Below are 19,584 nucleotides of genomic sequence, written 5' to 3'. Positions count from 1 at the left end.
TAACATTTTAAAGTGTACAGTTCTTTGGCATAAAGTACATTCACATTGCTGTGCAACTGTCACTGCCATTCATCTCTAAAACTTTTTCGTCTTCCTTTTATACTTTTAAAAAATGTAAAATTTTTTGTATGTTCCTGGAAGAATATTTTTTGTATGTTCCTGGAAGAATATTGCTTGCTTAGAAGGTACATCAGTCTGCTAGAGCTGCTATAACAAAGTACCATAAACTGGGTGGCTTAAACAACAGAAATTTGATTTTCTGAGATAATTTATTTTCTCACAGTTCAAGAGGCTGGAAGTCCAAGATCAAGGTGTCAGCAGGTCTGGTTTCTCCTGAGGCCTCTCTCCTTGGTCTACACATGCTGCCATCTTGCTGTGTCTTCACATAGTTTTATCATTGTGTGTGTTCATCTCTGGTGTTTCTTTCCCTTCTTATAGTGACACCAGTGCTATTAGGGTGCCACCCTACGTCCTCACTGAACCTTAAGCACCTCTTTAAACGTTCTGTCTCCAAAGACTGTCAGAGCTTCAACAGCTGAATTTTGGGAATACACAATTGAGTACATAACAGAAAATATGAATGCTGTGTGTCTCTTCATGTGAACTGCCAAATTGTTCTCAGTTGTATCCAGTTTTATTATGTCAATTTAAATAACAATAAATGGAAATAGCACCCATTCCAACGTCTTTTGCTATCAACATTCCTGTGAGATTTACTCGAGGAGTCAAACTTTCTGAGGGGAATTTGATCTTATAAATATGAAATATATATGAACTGTAGTGTAGCCCCTAAACTTTTTCCATTTTTTTATCAGATGAATTATTTTCCAAATAGCTTTGGATGGATGGAAACAAGTTTCAAATTAAACCTTTTCTCTCATACTTTGTCTGAGAGAGTGCAAATTGTTACAAACCTTATGGAGGACAGTTTAGCAATGTTGATTAAAATTACAGAATCTTAAACTGAATTCAGGAAATTGATCTGAAAGCTATAGACGAACATGTAGGAAACAATAAATAGAAAAGGCTATTCATTTTAACGTGGTTTGTAACAGCAAAAGTTTGTAACAAACACTCCCATTGTCCATTAACAGGGTCTGGATTAAATAAAATGTGGTACATCCACACAGGATATTATTACGTGTGAATAAACATGAATGAGGAAGCTCTTCACATACAGACATTTAGTAATTGTGCATGAGGGTGTATAAGAAAGAGAAAAAATAATATATTCGTGTTGTGTGTGTTTACATGGGGAAACACTGGAAAGACACATAAAAACTCATCAAAGTTGGTTACTTAGAGGTAGGCACTGAGACTGGGCAGTTAGGTTCTTTACGTTTTTTGATTTCAAATTAATGTGACTATATTGCTGTTACAATAAAAGGAAATGTGTGATCATGTTTCGATTTTATTTTTTTGAGTCCTAATGCACATTGTTTTCTCTCTTGTTTTTTTTGGGGGGAATTTTGACTTTGTTTACAGTATGCAATTGTTCAGAAGATTTGTTGGGAAGCAAAACATACATACAGTCACCATTTCCATTGCTATCATTAAGTACGTAGAAGAGAGCATAATGGTAAAACATTTCCCAGACTAGTTTTAAAAAAAGATTGACATCTGTTTATTTTCATTAAAATGCTCATACACAATTATGAATAAGAGACCTTTTAAATATAAATCTGCATAGGTTGGTGTTTTGTGTCCTTGGTGCAAAGACCAAAAATGAATTGAGAAATTTAAAATTAAACAGTTTGCTACTGTTGGTTACTTGTTTTCAAACAACTGGTTTTTGCTAAATATTTGCATTCAATTCTCTGGGCATTTTGCAAATAGTTGCTTAAAAAAATAAACACTATCAAGTTATTTTTTTAAAAAGTAAAGCTTTGACTTTTTCTCTAATTACTCTAATTTTTATTACCATGTTACATCAGCATACCAAAGGAGGCTTCCTTTTATCGTACATTAATCACAAGGATCGAGGAATTACATTTCACAATGAGAATAGTTGTACAGCACCAGCTTTCACCCTGGTAAATACACTTGACTAGTTGCTTACATCTATGTTTCAACCTGTAGACTAATTGACTCATGAGCATTAACAAAGGTAGTGATTCTTATTTTGCTTCACCAGAGTATTTTATTTAAATCATGGTTGACACTGTCTTCAGACCTTATTGGAGGTATTTATTAGAAATTGTTACTCGCATCATATTATTAAAGAATTCCCAGAGAATGATATGTGATGCTTTGATAGGACTCTTGGTAATTCCAACAGATTTTCTTGGACTTATTTAATTTTTAGGTATTACTTTATTCCCTTCCTATTGGTCCCCTTTTCTTCCTTGCTTCCTCTTTTAATTTGGTTAGTATGAAAATGCTACACTAATTCACAGAATCTCCCTTTGCTGCTTTGCTCCATTCTGAGCAGGTAACAGTAGCTTTCTCTTGAAACACTTGTACTCTGAAATTGGCAGCCCAATCAAATATGTTGAATACTTAATTTAATTGAATCTTTTGTATTTTCCATTTAAATAAATTAAATTTCTCTAGACTCTTTTTAGAAAAGCGCTGAGTGTAAATACAGTTTCCTTTCCAAAAATACGTGCTATTAAGATGAAACAAGAAAAGGAATGATTACTGTGATTACCAGGCTTTCTGTTCTTGTATGTAGCACTTCTCAGGAAAACGAATGGGTGTAGAGTATGAAAAAGGAGAGAAGTACAGCTGAAGATGAAAGCAGAACCCATTCTCTTGACATTTATTCAGGATGTAATTAATTTCATCTTACCAGAGATTTTCAAAGGCTCTTAATTTTTCCTTCAACTACTTGTTAGTAGTAGAACAAAGTTGCTTTGGGAGTTTTTGCATTCTGTTAGTTTAAGGAAATGACAGCTCTTGACTTCAAGGACTTAAATTGCCATTTTATTTTCTGGTGGGCTGTTTGGAGATTTTTCCATTAAAATAATAAAAATAAAGTACCAATATACATCACTAGCATACTTATTGTCTTTAAACTTTTTGTTTTTGTCTCTCGTTTCCTCAGATTGGAGCTTATTTTAGCAGCATATTAGCCGAGAAACTAAAACTTAACACTTTCCAGGACACCGGAAAGAAGAAACCACAAGTTAATGCTAAAGATAATTATTGGCTGGTTACTGCTCGATCCCAGAGTGCAATTCATAGTTGGTTCTCTGACTTAGCAGGAAATAAACCACTTGCTATTTTAGCAAAAAAGGTATTCAATTTTTCTTACAATTTTTAAATTATGGTCTTGTAGAAATGAAGATGTTTGAGATAATGTTCAAGTGTATATTTCTTTTCCCCAATTCTCTCCGAAACTCAAAGCCTCAGTGGCAGGTATACAGACCAGGTGCGTGCTGCACATACGCTGTTTTCTTTCCCCTTTATATTGATGCACGTGCTGCCTCCGACACCCATAGACCTAAACATTCCATACGGGAAGCAGTTTATATGGAGTTTAGGTAGACAAAGTTAGGTAGACAAAGTTTTAAAATCAAGAATAGGCAATAAGACTTTATTTCTATTACATTTTCAGTCTGCTTAGCCCAGGATGTGCAAACTGTGTTACATAGAAATCCTTGCTTTGGTGTTATTTCCTTGTCTTGAAACATCACCATCCAAATGCTTTAAGCCAGGTCTCCTTCCTAACAAACAGGAGAAACGTAGTGATTCTGTATGTTGCTTGAAAAACTTCTTTGGAAAAGTTTTAGAGAAAAATAGGCAGGTTTATTTAAAGTTATTTATAGTTCCCAGCTTTTTTTTGGGGGGGGAGGGGTATAGGGGTATAGGAGGGAGGGTTATTTTAAAATCTTTGCTTTTGGTCATTTTCCTCAAGTGGGAATTAATACACAGATTCAACAATCTTAGAATCTGAACAATATAAAAATGTCTTTGAAATTTAGATGCGAGATAGAACCGCCCCACCCCCCCGCCCTTAATCTTGATCTCTAACATCTTGATCACCTTCCAAGTAATCCCACAGGTCTTTCTCATCTCTCCTGAAGCCTTTTAGTTTTAGGGGTGCCCGTCTTCCATTCCAGATACTAAGTGTTCATTACCTGGCTTGGTGCAGACCCAGTTCAGAGGGGAGCTCCTTGGTGTATTTGCTTGTTTGTCTTCTAAAGGAACTTTGTGAAAATAGTACCCATAGCTCCCATTGGCTTTATTTTGCCTTAGTGTCATAGCATTGTGTTGCCTTTCATAGATTTCAGCAGTTAAAGGCAACTGAAATCCTTGAAAAGCACAACAGTCAGCATAACCTCCTCTTGCTACTCAGGCGGTGCCTCTGTCCCAGTACAGGCTAAACCGTGTGGCATTTCTTTTCCATTGGTGAACATTTACTATGTGGGCCCACTGTTTCCTATGAATTGTCTGAAGGCCATGTAAGTCAAAGGGCATCCTTCTATATTCGCTGGCTTTCTAACAATAGTCCATACCCTCCATGCTGGTTAATACCTTCACCTCCCATTGAGCCAGCCTGATGTCTTTCTTTTTAGGTTTTCCTTTTTTAGAAGCTTTTAGAATGCATTTTGTGGATATTTCCTGAAAGCGAATACTTGCTTTAGGGGTGTAGCGGTCTCTCATCTTTTAGGAGGGAGATGAATTATGGTGTGGTGTATTAGCCATTGTTCTTCTCTCTTTATTAGGAGCTGCCTCTGACCAAGTCAGGTGTTCCTCAGGTAAGCCCTGACGTTCATTTTTTGCAAAATTAAAGATGTTTTCTTTATAAAACCATTGAATATACCTTGAAGTATTTGTTTCTTGGGCATTTCAAGATTTCGTCCCTCTACCCTCCCTTCTTCAGCACGTCAGCTTCTTGAGATGGGGAAAGCTCTTTCAGAGCTGGGTAAAAGACTGCATTCTCTGCATGTTCTTCATATTAGAAAGTTTAAATACTTCTTCTTTAATTTCTGGTGTTTATCTGAGAGACAGCTTAATGCAAAAGACCTTCATTTTCCTGCTAAGATCCTGAGTCATCTTCCAGCTCTGATCTAGAGTTCAAAATAGTTTCCTGTATGGGCTGGATCAGGTTTCTGGTCCTGGTTTTCTGTTACTATAAAGCTCCACAGCACTCCAAGTGTGCAGCCACGCAGAGGTCAACAATGGCATGGAAAGGGCCTTTTAACTCAGTCATGGTCCGAGCTGGATTTGGAAAAGGAGACTTCTGACCCTCTTAGAGTTACCCTCCTAGCTCTTGAAGAGATCATTAGTTATCACGTATTCATTTCAATGACTTCGATGATTGTGGTCTAGGGGGTTTCCTTTTGCCTCTACCACTGCTAAGCAAATGGAGGATGCTGACGGTAACATGCATTCAGCGGGAAAGGTGACCCAGGGATGGAAACCATCACATGCTAGATGTCTTAGTTTTCCTCTGGTACTCATATGCAACCCTAGCTTGATTTAGAAACCAGACAGCTGCCCGGTGATTGTCTGGGTTCAGCTACAAGTTAAAGTCAGATGGTGTCTTTGTGGAAAACGGAATCCATCACAGTAAGGAAGTCATATTTCAGTCATGATAGACATATTTTTTTCCCTGAGTTGGCCGAAAACTGTAAATTTGACAAAACCATCAATAGATGCATTTTCCTTAATTAAAAAACTTTCTTCATGTACGTTCTTCTGAATTTTGAAGCCCTCGATTTGAGTCAACCATTTCTTAGGGCTCTGTCATAGGGGCAGTGAGCTGAGCTAGAGGTTTCCTTCTGCTGTTAATGTGAGACCCGTGGATCAATTTTGTTTGCTATTTTCATCTAAACATTTTATATAAAATGTTTTTGTTCTTTTCTCCTGTCAATTACTATTCAAAAGAACTCCTTTAGGCATCTATAAAAGATACTATTAGTAATGTTTCTTTGGAGATGCTATTTTTACTTTTTGCGTTTGCCTATTTTTTAGGCTTCGGATTATAATCTTTTGGTATGTTTATTAAGAGGCAACTGACCTTGATATTTAGTGGAAATTTAACTCACTGATACCTTACTGTATGTTCTAGTGAAAAGCAGCAGCTCAGGTCTTGAACGGAAAAGCCTGTCCTTTTTCTTTTCCCCATCTTAAACCATAGTAAGCCCAGAGCCCCGTGCTCCATGAAAGATGTGCCTTGTAAGCTACATTTTCAGGAAATTCTCTTGTTCAAATGAGAGGAAGCCTTATCGCTTTGGCCTGTGATGTTCATCTCCCTTTTAGTTAGGTTTGGCAGTTTAGTTGCCTCTGTCATGGGGATTATGTTCTAAAGTCAGAACCCAAGGCAGGAACTGTACACGGTCAGAAGTCTATTAATTTGCCTGTAAGATACAGTATATGGACACATGGCATCGCAGCGTCCAACCTGGCAGCTTATCCTTCAGCATTAGAGCCGCTTGCTGTTGCTTTGGTAAGAACCAGGTGAAATCGTTTGTGTTAATCAAGTGAAGTCAGGTGATATCGCTTTGTTTTATTAAAAAATACCTTTTAATTCTAGGATCACACTTGATACCAAATGTGTGACTAGTCAAATTTGTAACATGTGTGATGCAAAAAAATCCACTGACTAAATGAGGATTCGATTAACTAAGAGAAAAATGCCATGTTATTATGTATGAGTTGGTTGGCTGGTTTGAAACCTCGATTTCCAACACAAAATCAAACAAGAATGTGGGGCGTAGGCACCAAGGCTCTAGGTGTCCATGGCTGTGGTCTTTAGGATCCTCTTGAGAGAGAGAGTCTAGTCCATGGCTCAGAAACACTTTGGCTGGCGTGGAGAAATCTTTGAAACTGGCAACAAAATAAAGATTGTTATAATTTGGACACATGTAATTCTTTTGTTTTATCCTTCTGACCACCCAGTGAGGTGGACAGGGTTGGTGTTACCACTTTGGTAAATGAGGAGCCTGGGAGTGATGAGTTTAACCAATAGGCTGGGGCCAGGAAAGGAGCCCAGAGATGCTGCACCCTCGTGTGGGGGGCGTGCCTGCCCCCCGGTCTCACTGCTTCCGTCCTGCGGCACAGCCAGCACGCTCTTTGTCTACTCCTTTATTCCACCTGCAGAAACTGAATACATTCCATGTAGATGACTGGGCCCTGCCACAGATATTTGTGAGGAATTCATGAAGAGTGGATTAACTCTTTCCAACCATTCAGTGGTACACGGGGATGTTAATTTGCTAAATAGTACCTTTGTGGTCTGGAAGAAATAATTAACCGTCCCAAGTGCCTACTTTCCACTTGTGAATGAATTACCCAGCTATTTCTAGCTCAGTGTTTATTAGGCATATTCACTGATCCATCATTTTAGCCTCTATTTTAAATTTTGGGCTAAAGGCACTTTTAGAAGCTTTGTGGAAATGGTTATTCTTATGAAATGATACAGTCGAAAAGCTTTATAAAAAAAGTGTTCTTGGATAAAATGTAAAGTGGGGACGTTTTTTCATGTGATCTGTCCATTCTAATTTTGAGATGTACTCTTTGGAGGGCTGTTTGAAATTGTTTTTTTTCTATTTTTTTGATACAATGAGTAGCTTTCAGTATCTGAAAGTTAGAAAATAATTTGTTTTTTATAAATAAGAAGCAACTGGTAAAATTGTGTTGCCAATGTGCTTAACATAGTTTTGATTCATTTCTCTTAATGGAAATTTGTTTAACATCCATCAAGAATATCCTTTTTTTGAAAGGATATTCTTTCTTATAGCAGAAACTTAGTCTCTTTCTTTTGCCTAAAGATAAACATAGTATGTGATTGTTATAAATATGTTATTTCTTTTTAGGTTCCGATCCTTAGTAAAAAAGAAGATGTTTTTGCATATTTAGCTAAATATTCAGTGCCAATGGTTCGAGCGACGTGGCTAATTAAGATGACCTGTGCCTATTATTCTGCTATTTCTGAAGCTAAAATTAAGAAACGTCAGGCTACAGACCCCAATTTGGGTAAGTGAGACGGTATGATACATGTCATGTTTCATTATCGATCCTACAAGTACTTGTTGTCCGCGCCCTCGGACGCCATCCAGCCGGTGAGTACTGAGAAAGTGCGTGATAAGCGAAAGTCACTGGTGGTGCCGAGGGAGAAGCTGGTCCTTGTTCGCCCCGGCTCAGAATCCTGGTTCTACCAGCAAATCCTGTCGACATCACCTCCCGAATATGTCCTGTATCCTAGCACTTTTCGTCACCATATGTTAGTTGAAATGCTGGTTTAAGCCACATCACTCTTTGGCTGGTACAGTGGCAGCTTCCTAGCTGGTCTCCTGCCTTTACTTTTGCTCCTTACATTCTAGTCTCTCCACAGCTGCCATACTGATCACTAAGCCTAAATCATATCACATCATGTCCCTATTTATAATGTCTTATTACAATTAGACTAAAGATCCAGATTCTTTTCGTGGCCATTGAGGCCATGCATGATTTGGCCCCCGTTCCGGAGGGGTTCCGGCCCCTGCCTGCCTTCTGTCCTCTCACATGAAGCTCCCTCCTTTCTCCGGGCTTCTGTGTTTTCTCTCCCCTGGACTTGGGTTGCTCCCTTCTAGGATATTTGCGTGCCTCCCCCTCTTTACTGAGGCAGTTGGCTCCAATGTCGTTTCCTCTGGAGGTTTTCTCTGGACACCTACATGGCACTCCCTCTTTTTCTCCCCTTCCTCCAAGTTATGTTCTCACGTGTTGTTATTTTGTTGTCTGTCAGTCTCCCTCCTACACGCACACGCACACACACACGCCCATGGTAGGTATTTGTGGAATGAACTGGAGGGAAGGTGTTTTTAGTCAGTCTTCACTCTTTTGGTGACTAGACAGTGACTCCTTGAGGTGGTGCTGAAACGTTTGCTGCTTCATTAGAAATGTGCAGAGAATTACACGTAAAGATGTCCATTTAAAAATTAGGTTAACAAACATTTCTTTATGAAATGGAAACATGCTTATGATTCTGTAAAGGAGACCCCAGCTGCAAAGCTCTGAGGAGCAGGGACAGCAAGTGCGAATGTCCTTAGATGCCTGGGTCCTAGATAAGTGGGTTGGGCTGCGAAGTGGTTGGGAGTGGTAGGGGCCCGGGAAACTGTGCAGTGGAACCCATTCTAAAAGCATGAAAAGTTAAATTCAAAACAAAACAAAAATGTGGCCAAACTCCATGGCTGCCACTTCTGGGTCCAGCACATCTCGTGTGGCCGAAGTATATATAATACAATGTTCAAGTTTCTCTTCTCCCCTCTCCATATTTTCCTTTTTTGAACTTTCCTTCATTTCTAAACACACACACACACACACACACACACACACACACACACACACTTCTCCTTATTTATATACAGTGTATCTATATCTCTGCATTTACTAAGACTTCTCTGGAACCTAGATATCTCTTTGCTCACTTGCCACCTCTGCTTTGATTCATAGTCACCTAAAACCTAAAATCAATGTCTTGATTTCTCACCATCCCTAAACTTGCTCCTTCCTCTGGCTTCTCCTTTCTCAATGTTGTAGGTAGTCACTGGGTGGATAAAGGGAAAAGCCATATTGTTATTCTGGGCTTTTTTCTTTCTCTCAAAACTCTACATTCAGTCCCTCAGCAGTCCGCTCAGCTTTACTTTCAAAGTATAATGAGAATCTGACGATGTATTCCTCCTTCCACTGCTGCCACTCTGGCGCAAGCCACCGCCACCTCGTTTGCCTGTGCTGCTGTGGGGGCCTCCAGCTGATCTTGTTTTTGTTCTTGCTTCTCTGATGACAGCTGCCTACTTTGTAGCTACCACATAAATGATGCCATGTGCCTATGCTCAGAAGCCTCATGGCTCCCTGTCTCGCTCAGATGTCTACCGTGGCCGACACCAGCAGCTTGCACACGCACTGTGCCCTCGTGGGTGCCACATTCCCTCCCACCCACAGATGCCCACGTGGCCTGCTCCCTTCCTAACTGCTAGTCAGCTCAGGTGGCACTTCCTAAGAGAAGCCTTCTCAGACCACGCCACTCAAAGTATCATCTCCCTGTCACTCTGTTTTCTTGTCCTGCTTTATTTTTCGTCATAGCTTTTAATACCGTCTCGTGTTATATTTAAAATGAATTTATCGATCACCTGTCTCCACCCCCTCCTGGATATAATGTTTCTCTGTGAGAAATGTTGACCGATGTGTTGAGTGCTTGGTCTCCTAGGACCGTATTTGGCACACAGTACGTGCTCAGTAATTGTTAAATAAATGAATAATTAGGCCTGAAGCATTTGTGTGTGTGTGTGTGTGTGTGTGTGTGTGTGTGTGTGTGTGTTTAATAATCTGTCCCAATTCATAACCTGGAGACTTCCAGCATCACCAGTTATAATGGAGCAACTATTCCTCCATTCTTTAGATTCTCTTCATATTTTTTTGGTAACTTGTTCCTGTCAGTGTTTTCCTTGATGTTCACTTTAATCTGATCTTAGCTGCCACTAAAAGGTGTAGAAGGATGATCATGCAAGATTGATTCAGCCAAGTGAAACATAAAACAATTGTAGGACAAATTAAAGTTTGATAGGCCCTCATCATTTGCGAAGTCAGTTATGAGGAATCCCAGGTATGAATGTGTCACCCTGACCATGTGATTTCCCCTACCAGACGGAGGAAAGCCCAGCTACAGTGTCCAGCTGAGAACATCACGGACTCCTTGTTAGATTCATTATGTTCACCATTCATTTTCTTACCAGTGGAACCGGTTGGTTTTTGGGGGAGGGATTATTTTATACCCCTACAAAGCTAAGATTTCTATTATCTGCACACCCACAATGGATGGCTGATTAGGTTCACCCACTAGCTGTATTTTTTTTCATGAGCCATGTAACTCATGATCCTGTTTTTTGACTCAGTTTATTGACAGAGTGCTATAGTTCATGGGTGTTATTCAAGTGCATCAAAAAGTGTGAATTTTAAATCTGTGAAGGTCAAGTGCCTACATATAATTTCTCATGGTAGAGTATTAAAGCTCTGACCTAAAAAAAATTTTAAGGCTAAAATTAAAAATATTTTTAAAAGATCTTAATTAAAATATAGCTAACATGGAATATTAGTTTCAGGTATATACCGTAGTTATTCAACATTTGCATACCTAAAGAATTGATCACTATGATAAGCTCAGCACAGCAACCAGCTGACACTGTACCACACTGTCACAATATTATTGACTGTATTCCCCATGCTGTCATTATATCCCCATGACTTGTTTTATGCCTAGAAATTTGATCCTCTCATATTCCCCTTGACCTTTAACCCCCTCTTTAAAAATTTTTCAATTATGGTTGAGATTCAGTATTTTTTATATTGATTTCAGGTATATAGTATATGATTAGACATTTGTATAACTTAAGAAGTGACCCCCCTGACTAGTCTAGTACCCACTTGGCACTATACATAGTTATTATCATATTATTGACTATATTCCCTATGCTTTACTTTACATCCCCAGACTATTTTGTAGCTACCAATCTGTACTTCTTAATGTCTTCATCTTTTTCATCCTGCCCCCAACCCCCTCCCATCTATCACCCCACCATATCTAGTACCCATGTGACACCATACGCAGTTATCGTAACATTACTGACCTAAAATTAAAAGTACTTTTAAATGCATGAATTTTAGAATCTTTCCCTAACCTCTCAGGTTTAGCATCTCAGGAAGAGCTTTGGGCTGACTTGTCCCAGCTCTGCCACTAAGTGTCTGGGGATTGAAAGCCGAGTTCGTAGCCTCTCTAGACATCAGTCTTCTCAACCGTGAGCCACAGTTCATGTTGACTTTAATTGTCTCATGTCTTTTTAGTCTTTTAAAATCTGGAGCTGTTCTTCAGCCTTTCTTGTTCTTGACCTTGATATTTCTGAAGAGGACAGACCTGTTATTTTGTGGAATGTCCCTTGATTTGCATTTGTCCAATTCCTTGTGATTAGATTCCGGTTCCGCACTTTCGGTGGGTACACCAGGAAGCGATGTGGGAATGAATGTCTCAGTACATTGTATCACATTGTCGGATGTGCTGGTGGCGGTAACTGATCATTTGGGTAAGGTGGTGCAGTGGCACCCGATTTCTCCACCGCAAAGTTACTGTTTTACGCTTTGTAATTACTAAGTAATTGAACTATGTACATATTGATTTTCTATATTTCTGGTCTTACAGGTGTGTTTAAAATGCAGATGTCGCACTATTTATAATATATGAAAAGAGCACATGTTTTCAAATATCTGATCTGTTTACTGTCACTCTGTTACACCTGCTACGTTTCACTCTTTGTTTTCAGCACTTTCTTCAGCTTCTTTAAGCAAATTATACAGAACGTTTGGAAGCATTTGGTTGTATAGACATAGCCATAATGTCACAAGTTTCACACTCCAAGCACTACCGCCAAGCAAGTACACTCATGTATGTGTGTGGAATTGGATTAAATTACATACATTTCAGAAGATTGACTCCCAGTAATAGTCTCTCTGCTCTGGCTGTGATAGTGAAAGGAGTCATTCAGCGTGTTTGTGGCAAGATCGACTATCAGGTGTCACCCTTTCCTGGTGTCGCGTTTATGACTCTGTTGTCTTGATGATTATTCTTCAGGTTTGTAAAGTGTTTCTAGTATAAATGGCCTTTATTCCTTTGTAATAGAAACATATGTTTTATTTTCAGTTCCCACATTCAGAATTGGAACAGAGCTATAAAGCACTGCTGTTTGATTTTATCGAAGAGAGTTTTTCCTAAAGTTAAGTGGGCTAACGGCAGGCAAGAAGGGAGCAGGCCCCGGTGTGTAAATTCTTTAAATGTAGCAGCACAGAGATCTTACTGTCATTATGCAGAGAGTTACGGATCTAACGGGAGATGAAATGGGCTGCTATCCTGGGAAGCTTGCATCCTGCAGACACACCCAGTGGTGTGTACCCAAAAGTGAGAGGGTGCCAGGGGCCCTGGGCTTATGGGTGAAGTGTCATGTGCAGTTTCAAGAAGGGTAAAGAAATCTTTGACTTGGGTAAATTCTAACGTCAGGGCAGAGATTTTAAAATTGAGGTGAATTAACGGAAGCTTGGAGGGAGAGGTTGTCATTCTTAGTTCTTACGAGACCTAAAAAATAAAGAAGAAGAGGTTATAGGTGGACGTGATGTTTAGAAAATGCTCTCAAATAAGGGACTGTCACAGACTTGAGGGAAAGCACACCAGGCATAAGATACAGTTAGTTTCACGTTTTTTGTTTTGAGTTGAATGGTGTCTCGTGTTTAAGAGAACAAAAATGTTTAGCTGTCTTAGATGTTTTGAGCTCACCAGAGAAAAAGCATTGAAAATGGGCTAGCTAATGCTTAAGAAGAAAAAAGTAAAACTTATACAGTTATGTAATTAAGGAAAGCCTTTGAACAGAGTAGGAAATATGACTTTATAGTAAAAATACAGAACTCTACATTTATTTGTAATAATGTCCCCTGTGTGGGGGCTTATTGTTGCTGAGGCAACTAATAATAACTACAGTATTTACTACCGTTATTACTATCACTATAATGGCATTTCTTGAGCGATTACGGAACCCCCTCACTGCGGTCAGCAGGACTGGGGTGCTGCCTGCAATGCTAGATTGAATCAGCTCCTGATAGCACTGCGGAAATGCTCTCGGCTACGTGAAGGAGCTTTCCAGCCGCGGGCTCCTTCACCCCGTGCTGCTGGAGGCTGACACTGGTTTCCGCGTGTGGCGGCAGTTCATCCCGCTCCCCCTAGCAGGAGGACCGTGGTATGCGAGGATACCGCCCCCATTTCATGAATGAACATCTGCGAAGTTCTCCGTATCTCACGCTCATTTCCTCACTTACTATTCGGGCACTCTGTGAGAGGGCTGCTTGGTGCGCATTTCACAGATTAGGGCCCTGCGGTGTGGACGGTGCGGGGAGCCCCTCAGCATACATGCCATCCAGGCCTGAGGCCGTGTAGACCCTGTGCTGGTTGGGGGGACAGAGCGAGGGAGAATGTAGTCAGTAGCTGTTCCTTCTTTCTCTAACATGTGGAATGGTTGGATATATGCCCCCCACCCAAACTGTGTTTTTGTGGGGGCAAAAAACCAAAAAAACTGTTTGGGTGGCGGGCATATATCCAAACAACCTAAATATTAGAGAAGTAAGGACGAGCTAATAGAGAAATCAATAAAAGACAGAGGGAATCCCAAGGAATTTGGGACGTCCAGGGAGATCCACAGAGGAAGTGACGTTTGAGTACAGTTTTGAAAGAAGAGGCATTTTTCAAGAGAACAGAGTTGGGGGGTGTTGTGCCTGGAAAGGCATTTCTGGCAGAAGGATGTCGTTTGCAGAGAAATAGGGTCATTAAATCATTTGACTTGGAGTGGAACTGCCAGGGTTTTTGTTTTATTTTCTCAGCTCAGGCATCAGTAACCGGTGGGTGGTGATGAAAGGCTGTTTACTAGAGTGGGATATGTGAGTTTTGTCTGCTGGATAATGGGGAGCCATGGAAGGGCTTCTTATTACTCTTGTAGTTACAAGATACCCTCAGTTTCTTGTCTGTAAAATGGGGATAATTGAAAGCATCTTTTAAGGATGAAATGAGTCAACACTTCCTAAGTGTGTAGAACTGTGCCTGGCACATAGTAAATGGCCAGTAAATGTAGACTATTAATAATACGCTACAACTGCCGCTGGGACTACTGTTATTACTAGCCAGTATTTATTTGTGCATTGTGCTGGGAACTTGACAGGCATAATCTGTAATCATTATAGCAACCTCGCAATGCAGGTTTTATGATTCCATTTTGTGTATGAGAGACTTAAGCTTCAGAAGTTAAGTGACCTCCTGGCACAGATGGAGCTAGACTCATGGGATGTGTTTCCTCTTTCCTCCCTGCTGTGGCGTGGCAGTTGCCCAGGGAATGTGCATGTGGTGGGCCTGGGCCCCTGGAGGTAAGAAGGGGAACAGGATGCAGGACTCGGGGGCCGTAGGCAGCACTGGCGAACTCTTGTTGTCACGGGTGCTATGGGGAGCAGGCAGAACGCAGCCAAGTCCAAGATGCTACAGAAGCGAGAGAAAGAGAAAGATGGAATTGCTTGTGAGACGAGCAGCTCTAACTCTGGCTGAGAATTGTTGGATTTTCAATATAGGGAAAAGTGACTAGATGTATCACGGGCATGAGGTCTTCCTTGGGGGAACAGATAGATTAGAAGCTTCAAATGCTTTATGGTTAAACTGCCCGGGGAACTGGTCTGTTTACCCCAGTCGCTTCCTTTGTATCCCTGAGATTTTGCTAGGTTGGGGGGTGGGAGTCGGATGAGACTTCTTGGTTGACTGTACTCTTGGAATCACTATCCTTATCACCCCCCAAAATACGAAGAAGAAACAGCTACCCTTCTTGCACAGTGGGTAATTAATGTGTGACATATTCATTGAGCTGTTTGGATGCAAAAATAAACCCTGCTAAACACATAATTGACAGTCTGGTTTCTTATCTACGCTAACCAGCTTACTTTCAGTTCGGGGCCTTGAAGACAGTGGCTGCTAACTTTTTTGATAGCAGGGACAAGCTTTTAGTTTCAAGTCAAGATTGCCTCCACATTTTCAGAGTGTTCCTGATATCTCCTTTGTCATAAAGAGATATCTGCCTTACTTACTAGGAAAATAACCCTGATGATTGGACAGAAGGGTTTGTATAAGGGTAATTTATGCCTTACTTAGGCATGAAAAATAGGTTTTAATTGGTGAGGTACCTCTGGCCATCTGGTAAAAACCATTCTCTGATAGAAAGAACGGGGCCTGTGGGGTAAGAGCTTGGCACTTGGAGCTGTCCGTTCCTCCACCTCCAAGTTTTAGCATCCATTGATGAACCAAGCCCGGAACTGTTATTCCACAGGGGATGGCTAGACGTTGGCATACTTCTGTAAAAATAGGCTTTCTCTCATCCACTGTGATAAATCATAATTCTTTCTAAAGAAGGCAGAGTAAATACTAAATTCTTTTCCTTTAATTATCATTTTTCAGAGTAAGAATTGCTGTAATTGCACCTTTACTGATGAAAAACGTTTTCCTTTTTTTTCTTGTTGTTTCTCTTTGGTCATTGTTATAGACTCGTGGGTTTTTATTTTTATTTTATTAAAAAAAATTTTTTTGGAGAGATTATCAGCAATAATCTCTCTTTCTCTTTTTTTTTTCAAACTTTTATTTATTTTAAGGGTGTCTTTCCAGGACCCATCATCTCCAAGTCAAGTAATTGTTTCAATGTAGTTGTGGAGGGCGCAGCTCACAGTGGCCCATTTGAGGATCGAACCGACCACCTTGTTAAGAGCACTGCGCTCTAACCAACTGAGCTAACCAGCCGACCTCGTGGGTTTTTATTTATTCACTATTTTCCATCCAGTTACACTCATTGTTCATTTTGGTGTTCACATTGTCCCAGAGTTGGCCAATGGGAGACGTTTCAGGCTCCCTCTTTTGTATCCTTTTGGGACGACACCATTTCTCGCTTTTTGGCACAGTAAGATGTCTCAGGCTCACCTTGTACTTTTCTGCCTCAGCTCTGCAGTTAACCATTTCTCTAAGGAACCTGGCTTCTTTCTAGTGTTTCAAAAGCGATGTCTGAATACCGAAGGTGCTCATTGCTCTTCAGATGTCATGGCATCGAGAGCCTGTCAGTGGATCGATGGAGATGCATATAACTTGTGTGTGTGTATGTTTATCTCATTTCTATTACATGAACAATCAAATGATTTCTAGTAACAAGAATGGGGTTACTTGTTTTACCCTGCTACAAGCATAGACTAGCTTCAGAATTTAAATCTTCTACAGTCTTCTGTTAGGAAGACAAAACGAGGATAGAAATATGATAGTAACTTCTTGGTGGTGAAAGACAGTTGAATAGATTCCTTCATCTTCCAGCCAACAGATAAGGCTTAAAATCAAAAAGTAGGACTGCAAAGCATGCTAATTAGAGACAAAGAGGTAAGCAAAAAGCACAAGGGAGGAAAGAGTTAAAAAGAATTGTGTTTGGAGAATGGGACATGAGGGCTTTATGAACAGACAGTGGGATGCTGTTTCCACAATGAGTCATGTAGAAAGAACTACTGGACTCTGAGACTGTGCGAATGTAATTTTGATATAAACAAAAAGTTAGCTAAACCTAATTTTCGCCCCCAATTTTTCCTGTTGTTGTTGATACCTTTTCTGGAAGATACCTTGCTGTGAAAATGGATTTCATGGAAAAGATTTGAAGGAAGTTCAGGGAATGCATTATAATTTTAGTTATTGTGAGGTAATATTATAATAGCTTCTCTGTCACTAAACCGAGTACTTGCTTTTTAAGACTTTAACAAAAATGAAGTAGGTATTCTTTGTAAAAATTGGAAGATTTTTAATATTTTTCCAGGTGTGTAGCTAGCTGTTCAGTTAAGTGAATATGTACGCACTCCTGATTTACAGGGACTTAAAAAAATTGTGGTAAAAACATGAAATTTGTCATCTTAACCATTTTAAGTGCACGACACAGTGCTGTGTAACTATATTATGCACATTGTCGTGCAATTGATTTCTAGAACTTTTTCATCTTGAAAACTATACCCATTGACTAACTCCCCTTCCGCCCTCCCCCTCCCAGCCCCTTGCAGCCGCTGTTGGACTTTCCTGATTTACAGAAACATTTAAAAGTTCTAATCAAGTTTAACATGCTGCAGCGTAACTCTGCATTCCTCATTGTTGTACTATGGGAACATATTTTAGCTTTTTCCAAATAAAAATGTTGTATAATAGGTCCTTTTCCATCTTAGAATGCGGGTGTGTGATGCTGGTGGTGGTAGTGTGCGTTTATGACACTTAAAATTCTGATGAACGCAATGGTAATGTCTGGCTATGATTGCCTTTGAATTTCTTAGAGAAATGGATTTAAACTCGTAGTATGTTTCACTTGAAGCAAGAATGATTTCGTTTAAGAAAAGATTTCTTGAGATCTGTGCATTGGGGCAGATGTTGTGAAGAATTTTAACCAGATGGGCTGTACTGTGTGCCTTTTAGGGGCTACCATGTTTTGTGGAAACAAGATGCACCCCTAAAGCAGAGGGCAACAGTCAGGATGTAATTTTACCTGGAGTTATATAGGAAATGATGGAGAGACTGGAAAAATTTAGGGAAGTTTTTCTGAAGGAGGAAATATGAAGTGGGCTTAAAGAAATGTAGCCTTTTAGTAAAAATTGGCAACATTTTGTTTTCTTTTTACATCTTAAAAAGTATTTCTTGATCCTAAATTAGTTAATTATCTTCCTCCCTGGCAAGCTGAGAACAAATGAGTTAGGTTTATAGTTCTGTTATGTGTACTATGCATTTGCTTTGGTCTTTATTGCTGTCATTTCTTCTTGTTAGTTTGCATGAATTATTAGTTATGTTAATCTATGTTATGTCAACCTATGTTAACTTATGTTAACTCAACATTTTCTCCATTATCTACTCTTTTAATGTGGACTCTTGCTTGGATTTATTAATCATCTTCCATGATAAAATGGTAATCAGAATCCAAATTTAATTATCAATATTGCAATCCTTTACTCTTCATGGATATTAGTACATACATATATATTTACACTTGGAACATATGCTACGAAAATATCTGGTTTTTGTTATTTACAGACTGGTTTTATTTTATTTTTTTATAATTGTTTAATTTTTCAGTTACGGTTGACATACAATAATATCAGTTTCAGGTGTACAACTTAGTGATTAGACATTTATATAACTTAAGAAGTGATCATCCCGATAAATCTAATACCCACCATACACAATTACTATAATATTATTGACAATATTCCTTATGCTATACCTTACACCTCCGTGACTTCTTTGTAACAACCAATTTGTACTTCTTAATCCCTTTACCTTTTTCACCCACTCCCCTAATGCCCCTCCCAGCTGGCAACCCTCAAAATGTTCCCTGTATCTATGAGTTTTTCTTTTTCTTGTTTTGTTTGTTTATTTATTTTGTTCTTTAGATTTCACGTATAAGTGAAATCATACGGCATTTGTCTTTCTCAGTCTGACTTACTCCACTCAGCATAATACCCTCTAGGTTCATCCTTTTTGTCGCAGATGGCAAGATTTCATTCTTTTTTATGGCTGAGTAATATCCATTGTATATATGAACCACCTCCTTATCCATCCATCCATTGATAGACACCCAGGCTGCCTCCATGTTTTGGTGATTGTAAATAATGCTGCAGTGAATGTATGGATGCACGTGTCCCTTTGAAATAGTGTTTTGGGTTTCTTCATATATGCGTGAATACCCAGAAGTGGATTACTGGGTCCTTCTTTGTCTCTTGTGATAGCCTTTGTTTTTCAAAGTTTATTTTGTGTGATAAAGTATTGCTACCCTAGCTGTTTTTGTTTTGTTTCCATTTTCATGAAATATCTTTTTCCATCCCTTTATTTTCAGTCTGTGTGTCTTTTGATCTGAAGTGAGTCTTTTGTAGGCAGCATATGTAAGGGTCTTGTTTTCTTATCCATTCAGCCATCCTAGCTTTTGATTGGAGCATTTAATCCATTTCCATTTAAAGTAATTGTTGATAGATATGTAGTTATTGCCATTTTATTATTCACATTTTTTTAATCTGTTTTTTCTTTGTCTTAAAGAAGTCTCT

The 19,584-nt window shown here is 39.4% G+C and overlaps 1 protein-coding gene across 15 annotated transcripts in view; it reads left to right on the top strand.

The window, feature by feature from the left end:
• Window positions 1–19,584, top strand: part of MED12L (mediator complex subunit 12L) — a 319,885-nt gene that overhangs the window by 34,214 nt on the left and 266,087 nt on the right. For 11 of the 15 annotated variants that reach the window (XR_016019521.1, XM_074333588.2, XM_074333592.2 and 8 more), the window contains 3 exons: window positions 3,047–3,238; window positions 4,671–4,703; window positions 7,767–7,926. Coding sequence is in view for 14 of the 15 variants with exons in the window: in XM_074333588.2 (XP_074189689.1) it covers window positions 3,047–3,238; window positions 4,671–4,703; window positions 7,767–7,926 (385 nt within the window). In the remaining variant the exon portion in view is untranslated. The remainder of the gene's footprint in view (window positions 1–3,046; window positions 3,239–4,670; window positions 4,704–7,766; window positions 7,927–19,584) is intronic. The other 4 variants (XM_074333622.2, XM_074333602.2, XM_019748866.3 and 1 more) reach the window with 1 other exon arrangement.

Source organism: Rhinolophus sinicus, chromosome 17 (genome assembly GCF_057876585.1).
Source record: "Rhinolophus sinicus isolate RSI-liver-muscle chromosome 17, RSI-T2T, whole genome shotgun sequence".
NCBI classification, from domain to species: domain Eukaryota; kingdom Metazoa; phylum Chordata; class Mammalia; order Chiroptera; family Rhinolophidae; genus Rhinolophus; species Rhinolophus sinicus.
This window is presented reverse-complemented; position numbering and strand designations above follow the sequence as displayed.